The sequence below is a fragment of the Erythrolamprus reginae genome, chromosome 1 (genome assembly GCF_031021105.1).
Source record: "Erythrolamprus reginae isolate rEryReg1 chromosome 1, rEryReg1.hap1, whole genome shotgun sequence".
NCBI classification, from domain to species: Eukaryota; Metazoa; Chordata; class Lepidosauria; order Squamata; family Dipsadidae; genus Erythrolamprus; species Erythrolamprus reginae.
This window is the reverse complement of record NC_091950.1, coordinates 193,347,258-193,362,839: the sequence shown is the minus strand read 5'-3', so window position 1 is coordinate 193,362,839 and position 15,582 is coordinate 193,347,258. Positions and strand designations below refer to the sequence as shown.

The window sequence follows — 15,582 nt, the reverse complement described above, 5'->3', positions numbered from 1 at the left end:
GAAAATATAAAAATAATTTAAAGACCTGATGAAATCTGAACTAATTTGATGTAGTGTGATTTTTTTTCACATTTGTTTTTATTTTCATATTATACACTTTCCCTTTTGAACTTGCTTTTTAATTTATTTTAAAATTTAAAATCCTAATTATAACCTTAACCTTCATTTCCCTGTTAGGGTAATAATTAACCTCGCGCTAAATATGGATTCTGAAACACATGTAAGAACAGGCAACTTGGAAGGGATTTAAGATGCTCCTATTTCCAGCCAGTATCCACCAGCCTAGCTATTTACATTCTGAAATCAATACACATGGACTTGGATTAAACCTGGGAAGTTTAGATTCAATTTAGCTCAATTCCAAAGACTGAAATGAGCTTTTTTCTTGCTCTAAATTGCTATGTCTGGTAAGTCTGAGAGGGGTCTAATTTTGTCACGTCTGTTAGCCTGTTCTTAGCCCCCTCCCAATCTGTTTAAAAAACAATTTCTGTTTTTTCTAAACTGATCCTTCAATGGCAATCCCAACTCAAGAATTGTCCCAAGTTTTCCAACATTGGCCGTTGGTGTCTAATCGTTGATATTTATGGTCCAACATTTTAAGACCTCGGCGTTTGTGTTTCACCCTTTCCAAAATACCTCACCAACATCAAAATAACGATGGTCTCAAAGTACCACCCCATATCGTAAACTCATTAGCTCCAGACGTCTGCTCTTTTCAATGGTTTTATTATACCTTGGCTCTTCCTGTTTTCAAAAAGAATGATAGGCAGAGAGCTGGAGATGAATAGAGCACCTTTTTCTTGGGCCTTTATCCTTCGGCCTGCTGGGTGGGGAGCAGAGAAAAGGGAAGTGTGATACCATCTTCAGATCTAAGAAGATTCAAAGTCCCTGGGGCAGTTTCTCTGTCTTTAAGTACTTTAAACACAGATACTTTAAAAGGCAGTATTTATTTCTAGACTCTTAAATTCGGTATGGAGCAATACTTCCCTCTTTCCAAAAGATGTTTATGCCCCTGTTTTTTTTATCTTTCTTTCTTTCTCTTTCGTTATTTCTCTCTCTCTCTCTTTCTTTCTATCTTTCTTTCTTTCTCTTCCTTTCTTTTCTTCTCTCTCTCCTTCCTCCCCGTCTCTTTGTCCCTCCCTCTCTCCTTCCCTCTCCATCCATCCATCCATCCTTGCTTTTTAAATGTCATTTCCTGAAGTCAATATTCTTGTTAGTGGATTTTAGCAAGTTTTTTTTAAAAAAAATTACAGACATGTAAACAGTCATAAGAAGTCACTTGCGTAAATATTTGATTGATGCAAGGCCAGGAATAAATGGGCACTGAGTATTTTTGGCCCCACTGGCCAGGTAAAAGGGGGATTTATTTTATTTTATTTTATTTGTAGCATAATTTTTTTTAAAGAAAAAAGTTCCAGGAGATAGTATTTGGAGGTATAGAATACAGTAATTGTAACCAATTTCTGCTTTTTAAAAAAATCTCAATTTTTTTTTTGTTAATTTCACCATTCTCCCATCCCATAAAAAGAAATAGGTCCAGAAACCTTTGTACTGTTTCTTTATTTTATTTTCTGAACAAGCGGCATGTTTTGTAGGAGGAAAAATACTGTTGTTTTCTAGGTTGGTAATCTGTTGGGACTGGAAGAAAATCCTTCAGTCACTGAAAAGAACTTTGAAGAATGGAATTGCTCTTTCTGAGCTGTCAGTCACTGTATTTAGACTAACAATGATCTTTTGGAAAAGGCTGGGTGTGTATGCGTGTGTGTGCACAGGCAATTTTGGGGATATAGAGAGGCAAGCTGTAGGATCGGGCCTTATGGCACCTATGTCACACTCCAGAGTCCTCGGAGAGGAGCAGCATACAAATCTAATAAATTATTATGATTAATTATTATTATGATTAATTATTATTATTATTATTATTATTATTATTATTATTATTAGATAATCCATCCCCCCACTTGCTTTCGCCTTCAAAAGCTGAAGATTTTACTTCCATGGGTTCATATTTTATTCCAGAACCTAGGACGTATATAAGCACGCAAGCAAGCAAAAAACAGGGAACAACACCTAAATTAATAATAGAAAACGACAGATTGTAGAATTCTTTATCACAAGGTATCAAGATCTGAAAAATCAAAATTAAAAGATTATGACATAAGCCGGCTTTGGTTGTACTAGTAGTTTTCAGCATGCTGGGTGCCATATCCCAAAATCTCAGATGTGCTTAGAAAATCTGCCGCATTGATAACATTTCCCTCTGTCAACTCTAAAGGGCCACACTGTTTTGAGCTGCATATATACTACGCCAATATATTATGACATCTTACAACGGATCTCTATATGTATAAAGGTCAACCCTAGCTAAAGAACTGGTAGCTGTGCTTCAGATTGTTGTGAGTGGATAATAATAATTCATTCTTCAATAGGATCGCAAATAAAACAAAAATACCAAAGTCTTTTAGGCTATTGAATATTAATAAAGTTTCAAGTACCACTCTTAATAACTGCACTGAAGAAAGGAAGCTGTGCTTTAATAATAATAATAATAATAATAATAATATTAATAATAATAATAATAATAATAATAAATTTATTAGATTTGTAAATTAGATTTATAATAATAATATTGGCACCCTGGATGCCATACCAAAACATCTTGGATGGCATTTAGAAAACTTCTCAGTGACAAATTTTCCATCTGTCAATTACAAAAGGCCACTGCTTGGACCCACATCATATGCTGATTAAGATTACAATTATGACATCCTAGGTTCTTGGGAAGAACTCTGGCTATTTAATCAACCACAATAATAATAATAATAATAATAATAATAATAATAATAATAATAATAATAATAATGATAATCCCCTTTAATTTTAGAATTAAAAAATAACTACCCTTCTTGGAATTGCCTATATTCTTAGAGACTACCTGAATAATTCTTAGTTTCTTGGTTAAGACTTGAATTGTTAAGTTCCCCCCCCTCCACCCCACAATTCTAGATGCGGAATCTAACTGTAGTTAGTTACAGATAAGAACCCCCATCTTCTTCCTCCTACTCTCCTCTCTGAGTCTTGGAGAACATGGAGTATGGAGAAGCCAGAGAGATGGGGGAAACATTCAATCTGTCTTTGAGGAAGTGCAGGCTTTGGTGTGCTAATGCGTAAAAAAGCTCCCTTTATCATTCACGTTTGTCTTGAAGCTCCTTAACTTTGCTAACAATTGGAAAGGAGCGCATTCTAAGTCATTTGCGCAAAGCCCATCACACAATAAACTCCCTGCCCCAAACAATACACACTCTATCTCAAAACCAAGTGGAAGGTGAAAGGAAAAAACAACCCCAATCCCTAGGTATTCTCAAAAGGGCCACATTCGCTGATACCTTTCATTTAAAAAAAATGATCTAAAGTTTGAATCAAGGCACCTGAGAAAATAACATGAAGAAAAAATTGCCGCAGTGCTGCGCATACACATGTGTTTGTGTGCTTCAAAAAAACAAAAGCCCCACGCTACAATATTTTCACCAAGACCTTCTTCCCCCGGAAGCCTTAAGTCTCCTTTATGTCCCTTTTCCCTTTATTCGTTTTCTTCATTTTCATCCTTCGGTTCTGAAACCAGATCTTAACCTGCCTCTCCGTGAGGTTTAAAATCCCCGCCACCTCGCAGCGCCTTTCTCGGGTGAGGTACATGTTAAAGAGGAATTCCTTTTCCAGCTCCAGAGTCTGAAATTTGGTGTAAGGGCAACGCTTTTTCCGGGCGGAGCGAGCGTGGATCCAGTTGGCGGCCGGGTTATCTGAAAAGGAGGGTAACGGGAGAGAAAATAAGGGAGATGGAGGGGTTTGGTGAAGGGGAGAAGGGCAGCCGTGGGGAAGGGGGAGAAACGAGAGGAAGGTCAATTAAATGCCTTTCAGAAGGACCCTTGCGCTTCTCACAACGAAGGGGAGATTATCACAAAAGCCCGAAGGGCCCAGTTCGTTGGCTATGGACTTCTCGATGTTATAAGGCGGCTATGGGTGCTTGTGCCTCTTTTTATGGGTGCCTGTGGCTGGGATAGGAGTCTAGATGTTTTCATAGGTTTGTAAAACTACCCCTTTCGCACACTGGAGCTTTACAGGTTGGGGCAATAAAATCAGCTCCTCCTTCCTTCCTTCCTTCCTTCCTTCCTCCTTCCTTCCTCCCTCTTTCCTTTTCTTTCTTTCTTTTCCTTCCTTCCTTCCTTCCTTACCTTCCTTTCTTCTTTTCTTTCTTTCTCTTCCTCCCTCCCTTCCTCTCTTCTCCTTTCTTCCTTCTTTCCATCCTTCCTTCCTTCCTCTTTCTTTTTCTTTCTTTCTTTCTTTTCCTTCCTTCCTTTCTTCTTTTCTTTCTTTCTTTTCCTCCCTCCCTCCCTCCCTTCCCCATTGTCTAGTTTTTAAAACTTACTTGAGCCAAGCTGCTTCTGCGGCTGCTCCTCTTTTTCTTCCTTGAGGTCGCTGAGCGGGCTGCCTCCAGAGGCCGGCTTGGCCGGGCTGAGGCCGGCGTTGCTGGCCGGGGAGGCGAGAGCGGGCGCCTTTTCGTCCGCCGCTGCCAGAAAGGAGCCGTCGCCTGTGTAGCCGGGCCCACGGGAACGGGCCGCGGGGGAGGAGAAGCCTTCAATCCGCGGGGCCGGAGAACCAGAGGCGCAGGGCGGGACGGAGGCGGCCGAGGCGAAGGCTCGGGACTCAAGCGACGCGGAGGCGGCGGGCCCCGGCTTGCCCATCTCGTAGAGGCGTCCGGTGGCTGTGGCGGGGTCTCGGTCGGAGTCGGCGGGCGCAGCCGAGAGGCCCCTGCGGAAGGCAGCGTAGGGACCGAGCCAGGAAGGGACGTATCTGCCTCCCTCGCCGGAGCCTCCCAAGGGCGGCTGGGCCACGTACGGAGCCTGGTAGATGCCCGGTGGCAGCGGAGGGGAGGGTTGAACCGGAGGAGGACGGGCCGGCCAGGAGGAGAAGACGGACGGCTTGGGCGTAAAGCTGCACGGGGAGAATTCCGATCCCTCGGTTGCCACACCCGAAGGCCACCGTGGGGCGGCAAGCGGGGGACCCCCTGGTAGGAACCGGCCGGGCTCGCCGCCTGCTCTTCCTCCGTACCCTCCTTCCTCGGTTTCGGAGCCTATGAGCGAGTCCACGTAGTAGTTGCTCAGAATGCCGCCCGAAGACATTTTGGGGAGATTCCCTCCGTGGCACGGCATGGGATGGGGTGGGCGGCAGATAGAAAGAGAAAGTGAACGAGAGAAAGTAAGAGAGAGGAGGGGGAGAGAAAGTGAGTGAAAGTAAGAGAGAGAAAGAAAGGGAGAGTGTGAGTGAGTGAGAGTGTGACAGTGACTGTGTGTGTGTGTGTGTGTGTGAGAGAGAGAGAAAGTGTATGTGTGTGAGAGAGAGAGACAGGAAGGAAGAGAGGGAGAAAGGGAGAAATCTATATATCTATATATCTATATATTAACACTGTTAACTGGGGATTTTCTCCCCGTCCCGGGAAAAGAATCCTGCTGGAATTTTGCAGCTTTCCCAAGCTTCAACTATTGGTCTCTCCGCCCACGTGATCATATTTACCAATACCCGAAGTAAATCAATCCGCTGCGTTGGCGAGGGTGGCTGGTAGGATTCCATAGAACGCACACTTCCACTCACTCGCACTCGCACTCTCTCTCTCTCCTCGGCGGGAGGGAGCCACAGCCCTCCCAACCGCATTGGGGGTGGGGGGAAAGACCTGACACTCTGGGCAGGGGACGTAGGGGGGGGGGGCACACACACAAGAGAGCACCGGAGCCGAATCCTCCCACCGCGGCAGCCCGGCCTCAGCCCAAGGCTCCGGGAGGGCGTGGCCCATCCGCAGAGAGACCGGCGCAAGTAGTCGGACTATTTCTTCGCCTCCTCTTGCGCTGGGTTGTCTTGCCAGAGTCGTTTCTGCAGGCGTTATCCGACCAGCGGATCCTTCTCGCTGCCAGGAAGCCTGGAAAGATCGCCTGGGGGAAGAGGAGGAGGAGGAGGGAAGGCAGGGCGTCCGTCGCGTTTCCGGTTCGCTCCGCGGAGGCGAAAGGCCAGGCGAGGCGCCTCGTGTAGCAACTGCGCAGTGCGGGAGAGGCTGGCTTTGCTCGGCTCGGGGCTCTCACTTCGGCGAACCCGGCGATAAACGCCGCTGGGAGGGATAGACCGAGTGATATGGGAACCCCTGAATAAGTGGAAGGAGGGGGTGGTGGTAGAGGGAAGGGGAGTGGTGGCTGCTCCTGGTCTTGTTCGAAAACAGGTGGAGGTCGAGGGCCCCCCTCCTCTCCCCCATCCCTCCCCCCGCGATAATTTTATGCTTTTCAATAAATCTTTTATGAGATACATTTGATTACGGATTAATGTGCTCGTCGTCTAATAAAATGGCCTGTTGGCACGGAGCCTCTGCTTTTTTCCATTCTCTCTGTCTCTGTCTGTCTCTCTCTGTCTGTCTGCCTCCCTCGCTGTCTCTCTCTCTCTCTCTCTCTCTCACACACACACAAACTTATAGCCAAAATGGCAGTCACATCCAATTTTAGCCCACCTCCCTTTCCATTCATCTCTCCTTTTCTCTTTCTCTCTCTCTCCCTCCATTTATCTCTTTCTCTTCCTCCCACTGTCTCCATTTCTTTCTTTCTATTTCTCTCTTTCTTCATTCTTTTCTCTCTCTCCATTTCTTTTTCTCTGTCTACATTCTTTTCTCTCTCTCTCCCGCTCTCCATTTCTCTCTCTCCATTTCTCTCTCTCTCTCCATTCTTTTCTCTCTCTCTTTCTCTCTCCCTCTCTCTCCATTTCTCTCTCTTTCTCTATTCTTTTCTCTCTCCATTTCCCTCTCCCCCCCATTTCTCTCTCTCCATCTCTCCATTTTTTTCTCTCTCTATCCTCATTCTTTTATCTCTCCCCATTTCTCTCCCCCCCCCCTTCCTTCCCCCCTTGTCTGCGTTCAGGGCTAACATCAAGCTGAATGCCGGCGCTCCCCAGAGGTCTCAGCCGCCGGGATTTCAAAGAAGCGGTATTATAACTTTGCAGGAGTCCGGGAAGAGAATAAACATGAATGGGTGCGCCTAAAGTGAATGAATGGGGCGGCCTCGGCCTTGCTACGCCCAGCCCGCTGGAAGACAGCAGTCGGGAAGAGGGAGGGGTAAGGAGGCGCCCCTACCGACTTCCAGGGAGAAATGCTTTAAAAAACAAAACAAAACAAACCCCTAACCGGGAGCTTCCAGCCGCCTCCATTCGCTTTCCCTCCCCCGACCCAATTAAGTAGAGGGGTTTCAGCCGCCTTTTACCGCCTTTATTATGGACTGGTGGAGGCCAAGTTTCCGGCTGTAGGTTTTAGCCCTAAAGGAACAATGGTCTCGCCGGTCTTCTAGCAATTCAACAGCCTCACCCACTGACCCACCCTCCTCCTCCTCCTCCTCCTCCTCCTCCTCCTCCTCCTCCTCCTCCTCCTCCTCCTCCTCCTCCTACAAGCGGCCCCTTTTTCTATTTCAGAAAGGCTCGGCCTGGGTTTGCTTTGAATTTGCAAGAACCCGAATCCAAGGTCTTGTGCCAATTAAACAAGCCGGACGCTGCTGTCCGACACGCGTTTGCCTTCCGAAAGGCGGAGGAAAGACGAGGAGAGGCGTTTTCCCCGGTGTCTATACCCCTCCTTTTGGGAGATTTGCTTAGAAGGCGGCGTGCTGCGAGTTTACGGCCCTATTCCTTTTAATTTTCGAGCAACGTGGAAAAAAAACAACCCCTCCTGTTTATGACGGCAAACGCACACGTTTATACGCGGCTGCCCGTGCCTGCGTGCCTAGGTCTCTATGCACAAGCACGCACAACCAGCCAGCCACACGTAAGACTCGGAAACACACACCTATCCTCATTGGTACAACAAGGGGGAATCCATTGGCCTCGGCTAGCTGCAGGATTTATGTTCAAATTCGAGTGGGCTGTGGAGACGCTGCCAAACGAAGAAGAGAACGCGTGGGTGCTTCTTGAAAACATATTTTCCCCTCTTCACCCCTCAAAGGATGTTAAGAAATCCAAATTACGTTCTGTGCATTATTTCTCTGACTTTCTGAATAAATACTCTTTGTAGTTTCCTCTGCCTAGTTGGTTAGACACACATTCACGTTTAAAGCAAATAAAGCAGGATATGTGAGAGGTTTAACTTAAGTGTCCGGATACCCATTTGACTGACATTTCAACCAGTGATGTCTAAGGGAAAACGTGCTCGATCCACCAGATCGAAAGGCGGGACTTTAGAAACACCAGCAGGTAAACCAATAAAAACCAAAGGGGTCAGCTAATGAGTAAAGTTTTCTCAACACACCCCTGGAAGTTTAGCCATTCTCAAAACAGTTTCCTCAGGACGGAGCCCTTCGCCAGCTCCAGCGGTCTTCTCCAAAAACTTCCTAAAAGCAACTAAACGAAAGCTCTGGGCTTCCTTTTCTCACCTACTCAGGTATCACTAGGGAAACAATTTCGGAAGGGCAGAGATGAGCTCTTGGGTTATAGAAAGCAGGATGGGCCCATGGGGCGCCTGCTCTTTTGAAGTTGAACACGGACGGATCCCAGCATGATGGGACTTCCGTGGAGTTCTCAGTACACTCTCAGTTTGGTTGTTTCCTTGGCGGAGAAACATTGTTTGGCAATGAAACGTCTGCAAGTAAACAACCAAGCAGAGAGACCACCAAAGGGCCCCATGCTTCAACCCCGAGTTACAAATGGTCTCTTCTGTTGGCACCATTTGGACTTCATTTGAGAGTCACGGTCATTTTCAAACTCCCACTCAACGTCGTTTTTGCTTCGGTGATTCTTTGCCCCAAACGTTCTCTCTCTCTCTGCATCCTTTTCCTCTTCCTCCCTCTTTTCCAGCTGCTATTTTTTTCAGAAGATAAAGTGAAGGCTGGTAAATATTTATTTTGCAGGAATGTGGGATACAAAAAAAAAAGTCCCAAGTTTGATATTTTGTACAAGGACCATCAAAAGCATTAAGATGACAAGGAAATTGAAACAGGTTTGCATTGTCCCATGCTCACACATATCCCATGCAGCCAACTTTTGAAAGAGGAAAGGGCTAGGTAAGAGAGGCGGACACAATTATTTCTCTGACTTTCAGAAGGCAACTGAATAATACTCTTCGTAGTTTTTTCTGTCTAATTAGACAGAGAGAGAGAGAGAGAGAGGGGGGGGGGGGGGAGGAGAATGAGAATAAAGCGCAGTATGTGGGAGGTTTAACTTAAGTTTCATTTGCCTCCCAGATTGCTCCTGGCCAATATTTACAAAACATCCTGTTTATCCTGCTCCAAAAGATTGCCTGACTTTTTGGTTTGAGGTTTCTGCTTTGCTTGCTTTGAAAGCCACCGACCATGTAATTGTGGAAAAGAGGCTTGTGTCGGCCTTGTCAAAGATTTTGTCGCTCCTGAAAGGCTCCCGACCACATTGCGTCCAGGACTTAACCAATTGCATTTGATCTTACACTTAATTAGTCTTCAAAAACGGAGAAAAAGGAAGAAGAAAATTGGGGACGGGGGACGGGTAGTTTTCCCTTTCCTGCATGCTTGTCTTTTCCCAGGCCCTCGGGAAGGGATTTAGCCAACTCTTGGCTGCTCAGATTTTCCAGAAAGACGAATAGAACTCAATAACTTTACAGCATTTATTGCATTATACATGCAAATAAGACATGCACAAAAAGGAGACATATTGCTTTGTAAAGACCACGACTCCACGTATGCACCACAAGGAGAGAGGGGGGGGGGGGAGGAAAAAAAGGTACGTCCATAGCTGTGGATGAAAGAGACCTCGACTGTGAAGCACAAAGCTAACACACGGAAGGATGGAGGTGGAGAGCTACATCTTCAAATGTACTCGCCCGTCTTTCCGCTTCCCAAATCCAGGAAGCACATGAATTAATTCATTTACTTTATTCAATTATTGAATAATGTGATATATTTCAAATGTTATGGCCCACGTAGTAAACTGCTCCCACCCACCCCCACATAAATACCCCTTGTTTAGTTCAAAACATAAAAAATGTACATTGTCGGAATAAGTCAACAGCTCTAATAAGTTAAGACCAAGTTATAAGGGAATCGGAGTTTACCCTGCGTTATGATGAAGAAAAACAAATAAACTATACATGTGAATCCAACAGAGAGAGAGGGAGGGAGGGAGGGGGAGTCAGCGAGAAAGACACACCATAGGAACATACATGGACATTTGCATCACTAAAAAATAACAACAAAAGGACACGTTATATCAGAAATTTTAAAAACGGAACACGAAGGCATGTACCCTCCGCCACCCACCCATCCACTCACCCACGCACCTGGGCCAGTCTTTCTTAATCGTGGGGCACCCAATGGCAAGAGCATTATTGGCCGGCCCAGGTTGGGCAGTTTTAAGAGAAGGTCAGGTTAGCAGTCAGTTCTCGGATTCGGTTCTCCCTACTCATCTTCTTGAGTTTCATCCTGCGGTTTTGGAACCAGATCTTGACCTGCCTGTCAGTGAGGTTTACGCTCTTACTGATCTCTAGGCGGCGCTCTCGGGTGAGATACATATTGAACAAGAATTCTTTCTCTAGTTCCAGTGTCTGGTGTTTAGTGTAAGGGCATCTCTTCTTTCTGCCACTCTTTGCCGTTAACCAATTGCTGGTTGGAGTATCAGACTTGGCTTCCTCTAGTGAAATCGAAGGGGAGAGAAGGAAGTGGGGGGGGGGGGGAGAGGAAGACAAGACAAAACAGAAAAAGAAAGGACCTCAGTCTTTTATGCTATAGCCTTGGCCATGAACCCATTTCCATTGTGTCTGGCCGAAATGGTGCCTTTCCTTGCAGGTAGGAAACATTGCTAGCTAGATGCCTGGCAATGTTTGGTCCTAAGGACATTAATTCAGGGGGAAATGTGCATTTTTAAAAAAACCAAACAAACATTTTCCCATCACCACCACATTAGCTTTTCTAAAATTCCAGCTGTGACACACAAATTACCATGACTGTTAGATTATATTCTTTGTGGCATATAGAATATATACTAGAATATAGAATATTTTATTTGGGCAAGTGTGGAAAAAGCACACAAGGAATTTGTCTCCCGTGCTGAAACCCTCAGCGTACATGCAAAGCAACAGAGTAACCATCATCATCGTGGTCTTCATCAACACCACCACCACCATAGCAATAAGAGAGAGTAGTAAAGATGGTATTGATGATGATGATGATGATGATAATAATAATAATAATAATAATAATAATAATAATAATAATTGCATTGGCATCCTTCAGTCTCAAAAGACCATGGTGTCAATCTCTGCTTTTCAAGAGTATGAGGTTTGGGTAGGTTATTATTACTATAATAATAATAATAATAACAACAACAACAACAACAACAACAATAATAATAGCAACAATAACAACAACAAACAACAAACAACAACAACAACAATAATGCCATACAACATGGGTAAATAGACATAGACATAGACAGTGTTGTGAGAATTTGGCGTTCAGCAGAGTGAGGGCAGCCTGAGAAGATCTAGGCACTCTGTTTGAGAAGAGATAACATTTTTGTTCAACTACAACTGTTTCATGGGAACTGGTGCCATTCTGCCACCTTGTCAACAATACTACCTTCGTGGTTGTGACTTTTACCCTCAGCCCATGCCTTGTAAAACATTGATTTTTTTTTTAACCAAATCGATATTTAAAGACCTAGACTTAACCAAAAGATTGGATGGAAAGCCTGAGGTTTTTTTTAAATAAAAACCCTCATTTTGAAAGGGCCCCACTTATAAGTCTCCTGCCATTGAAACACAGGGATGTTTTAAATTTAAGACCTCAGTTTAACCCCAAAGTTTGAACAATGAATACCAAACTGAGCAAAGACACATACACAGACACACAAACACATACACACATCCCACACACACGTGTGTGTGTGTGTGTGTGAGATTTACATTCATTTTAAGCATTCTCTCCCCACTCCATCCTCAGGTTAAGATGCAGAATTTATCGTTGATTTGCGTGCCATGCCCGTTGTTGTTCTTTATGTCAAATATACACAATGAGGTCCAATTCTCACAGGCGGCTGCAAAATCGTTTGTGGGCGGGTGGGGAGCTCATTCTCTTTCTCCCTCCCCACCGGAGACGAAATCTCCTGTGGCTCGCCACCCCATTCCTTTTCAAGACTAAGGAACGAAGCGCATTTATTTTGAAGCCCTTCATAAAATTCTCTCCTCCAAACTACGATTTAAACTGGATCTCAATGCCAGATTTAAACTGGACCCCAATACCAGATTTAAACTGAATCCCAATGCCAGGTTTAAACTGGATCCCAGCCCCAGATTTAAACTGGATCCCAGCCCCAGATTTAAACTGGATCCCAATGCTATCCTATTTTAGGAGGGGTTTTTTAGATAAAAAAAACTTGTTTCTAACCGCCTCCCTCTTTCAAACTTTTTATCTGGTTCTGCTCCAACCTACTGTGGCAGAAGAACGCTCTTCTTCTTTTTAAGCGCCTTGTTTACCCCTGTTAGATTAATGAAAACCAACCGAGGAAAGAAACCCTTGGATCTTAGTGGGACTGGGGTAGAGGCTGGCTGGAGCGGGGGGGGCTGCTGAACCAGACCGTAATTTCACAATTCGTGGAATGTTGTTTGGACGCCCATTCCCAACGAGGGGGGGGGAGACCAAGTTCCAGGAAGAGAAAAGTAGGAGACTGAGTGCAAGTAGGAGCTCCTGGCTGCTCCCTCTTCTAACACCTGGGAGTACCTACAACCGAGGGGAAGAGGGCGAGCGGGGCGAGTAAGGACAGGACGGGAGGGAGGGGAAGCACGAGCGTCTTTTCCGCTGAGCAACGGTGGCAGCGTTATTCCTCGCCTTTTACGCACGGTGCCCAAACTCTGGCATACCCATACCGACCTTTGCTCTCTTTCTCTTGGCTTTCGGGGCTGGAGACGGCCGCTTCGGCCAGGCAGCTCCGCTCGGACTTGGACTCGGGACTTTCCCCTCGGGCCGAGGATTTGGCGGAGTTCTCCGGCGGCTGTTGGTGGTGCTGGTGGCTCGGGGCGTTGGCGCTGGGGGTCTCGGTCATTTTCTTCTCCAGCGAGGCGGCGGCGGCGGCGACCTGCGGCTTGGCTCCACCACCGCCACCCCCACCAGCAGCAGTGGCGCCGCGCGGGTTGAGCTGCAGCATGAGAGTGGAGCTGGCTTCGGGGCCGTTGTGGTGGTGGTGATGGTACTCTTGGGTTTTGGCCCCGGCGTAAGTCTGGCTCAGCCTGAAATAGCCCGGGACGGGGACCTCGGGGTTTTCCACAGGGCATGAGTCAGAGACTAACCTCTGGTAGGAAGGGACGTCGGCAGGCGAGGCCAACTTGGACCTCTTGTCCGAGTACATGCAGCAATTGGTCTCCTCCTTAATATTGGCCCCGAAGGAGCATGTGGGCACCGCCTGCTGAGCAACAGGTGGCTCGACTCGGCACGGCCGGTTGGGCTCGCTCCAGTTGTCTACGGGAGGGATGTAGGGATGCACGTTCATGCCCAGGCTCTGGTGGCCGGCTTCCCTTTTGGCCAGAGGCGGCAGCAGTCCACAGGTGGGCATCCCGTAGGTGCCCAGGTCGGTGCTGGGGGGCATATACATGCCGGCGCCGTTGGCATAGAAGCTATCGCTCCGGCAGGCGCTGATCAAGGAATCGACGAGGAAGGTGTTGGCGGCGGGAGAGCTGTTGGGGAAGGACATTTTGGGAAGGAGGAGGAGGAGGAGGAGGAAGAGGAGGAGGAGGAGGAACGGGCAGGAGGAGAGAGCGGGGCTCCTTTGTAGGCTGACATCTCTACGAAAAACATGCCCGGCGTAATTGGGGATGCCTCCGCGAGACCACATGACAGGACAGCCAATCAGATGGCCCGAACGGCCCGGGAGCCGCGACCTCCCCGCCGGTCACGTGCTGCCCGAGACCCGCCGAGCTGCGGCGCAAAGGTGGGCAACAGCGACACCTAGGACGCCCGAGAGGAAATGCACCCCTTACCACCTTTCTCCTCCTCCTCCTCTTCCTCTCCCCCCCCTCCACCCTCCCGTTTTGGGGATGCGTGTATTTGCAAAAAACAAAACAAAAAACAAACCACCGGTGCAGTCTGCTGATTTTTTTAAAAAAGGAAGGGCAATAGGCTGTTCTAATTCTCCCTCCTGGTTCCTTTTTATTACAGACAGAAGCGAGCCCGAATTTCAAAGCCAGTTTCTGTTGTTTTGGTTCAAAAAAAAAAATGTCGAACGCCTACTTCGGCTCTAAGCCTGGATAAGCTACACGAGAGGGGGAAATGAATGTAAGGGGAGAAGAAGATGGGCGCCCAAACCAGGCAGTGAAAGAATGTCTCTGAGATTAGTTGGGGGAAAGATCAGAAGCAACGTGAGAAGATATTATTTTACTGAAAGAGTAGTAGATGCTTGGAGCAAACTTCCAGCAGACGTGGTTGGTCAATCCACAGTAACTGAATGTAAACATGCCTGGGATAAACATAGATCCATCCTAAGATAAAATACAAAAAATAGTATAAGGGCAGACTAGATGGACCATGAGGTCTTATTCTGTCGTCCATCTTCTATGTTTCTATGTTTCTAATGAGTTGGTGGTCACCCTAGTCTGTTTCTGTCTCCAAGTGGACTTTGGTCCACTTCCATAAACTGGCCCCTACTGGGCCCTCAGAAGGACTTAAACCCTACGCACTTTTGTCTTTCTCTTCAAAATTACTCTTTCGAGCGGGATGTGTGTCTGGAATCCTCAACCAGTATGATCTCCCTGACAAAAGAAAGGCGTGGAGGGTGAGTTGGGAAACAGAGCAAATCTGCGGGGATGTTTGTTCCCCCATAAATGTCATTGTTTGGGAAGAATGCCGGGGTTGGAAACGACCCCCCCCCCTTTTATGGGTTTTTCTAAAAGCGCTGGCTCCTGACAAGACCTCCCCTCCAAAGGTAACGGAATGGATGAATATAGATTAAGAGGAATCAGAGCGATCGATACAATCCTCATCTGCATGCTCCAAGCCCGTTGGTAATTTTCTCCCTTCTTTTCTTTCCAGGAGTTATCCCCTCTGTAGCCACCCGCCAGAAAAAAAAATACTTTATTAACAAATCAATCCGGACTTTGTAAAAGGAGAAGATTAATAGTTAAGATTTAGCACAATAGTGTTCACGTTATGAATTATTGAAAATTATATCATTGATTTTTCCCCTCCTTCTTCCCCCCCCTCCTAACCGAGAAGGTCAACTTTTGTTTTAATACAAATTGTCAGATATAAAAAGGTGGCCTATTACGATAAAGGCTTACTGTATTCTGATTTTTTCCCCTCTCCCCCCGTTTTATTAGGTTAAAGAAAAAAAGGGGAGGGAATCATAAACTTTTAATATACATACCAACAATATCGCATCGCCCAATACAACAGAATAGTGGGGGGAAAGCTGTTATGCTAAGAAGGTACTTTACAGTAATGTTATATATAATACTGAATTGCTTCATTGTTTACCAATGAACTCAAAACAAAAGCAAACCAAAACTATAGTTTTCCTGGCCTCACTTTATAGATATCAAAATTGGCTTTTGGATTATCT

The 15,582-nt window shown here is 46.1% G+C and overlaps 2 protein-coding genes across 2 annotated transcripts; both read right to left on the bottom strand.

Moving 5' to 3' along the window:
* Positions 1–1,543: 1,543 nt before the first annotated feature.
* Positions 1,544–5,426, bottom strand: HOXD9 (homeobox D9). The gene is made up of 2 exons (XM_070731811.1): positions 4,424–5,426; positions 1,544–3,797 (listed from the first exon to the last, which is right to left on the bottom strand). Exons 1-2 carry the CDS (start codon positions 5,205–5,207, stop codon positions 3,553–3,555), a joined length of 1,029 nt encoding a protein of 342 aa, XP_070587912.1. The 5' UTR covers positions 5,208–5,426; the 3' UTR covers positions 1,544–3,552.
* Positions 5,427–9,629: 4,203 nt separating this feature from the next.
* HOXD10 (homeobox D10) lies at positions 9,630–13,796 on the bottom strand. The gene is made up of 2 exons (XM_070737420.1): positions 12,903–13,796; positions 9,630–10,665 (listed from the first exon to the last, which is right to left on the bottom strand). The coding sequence occupies exons 1-2, from the start codon at positions 13,717–13,719 to the stop codon at positions 10,388–10,390; spliced, it is 1,095 nt and encodes a 364-aa protein (XP_070593521.1). The 5' UTR covers positions 13,720–13,796; the 3' UTR covers positions 9,630–10,387.
* Between the last annotated feature and the right edge of the window lie 1,786 nt (positions 13,797–15,582).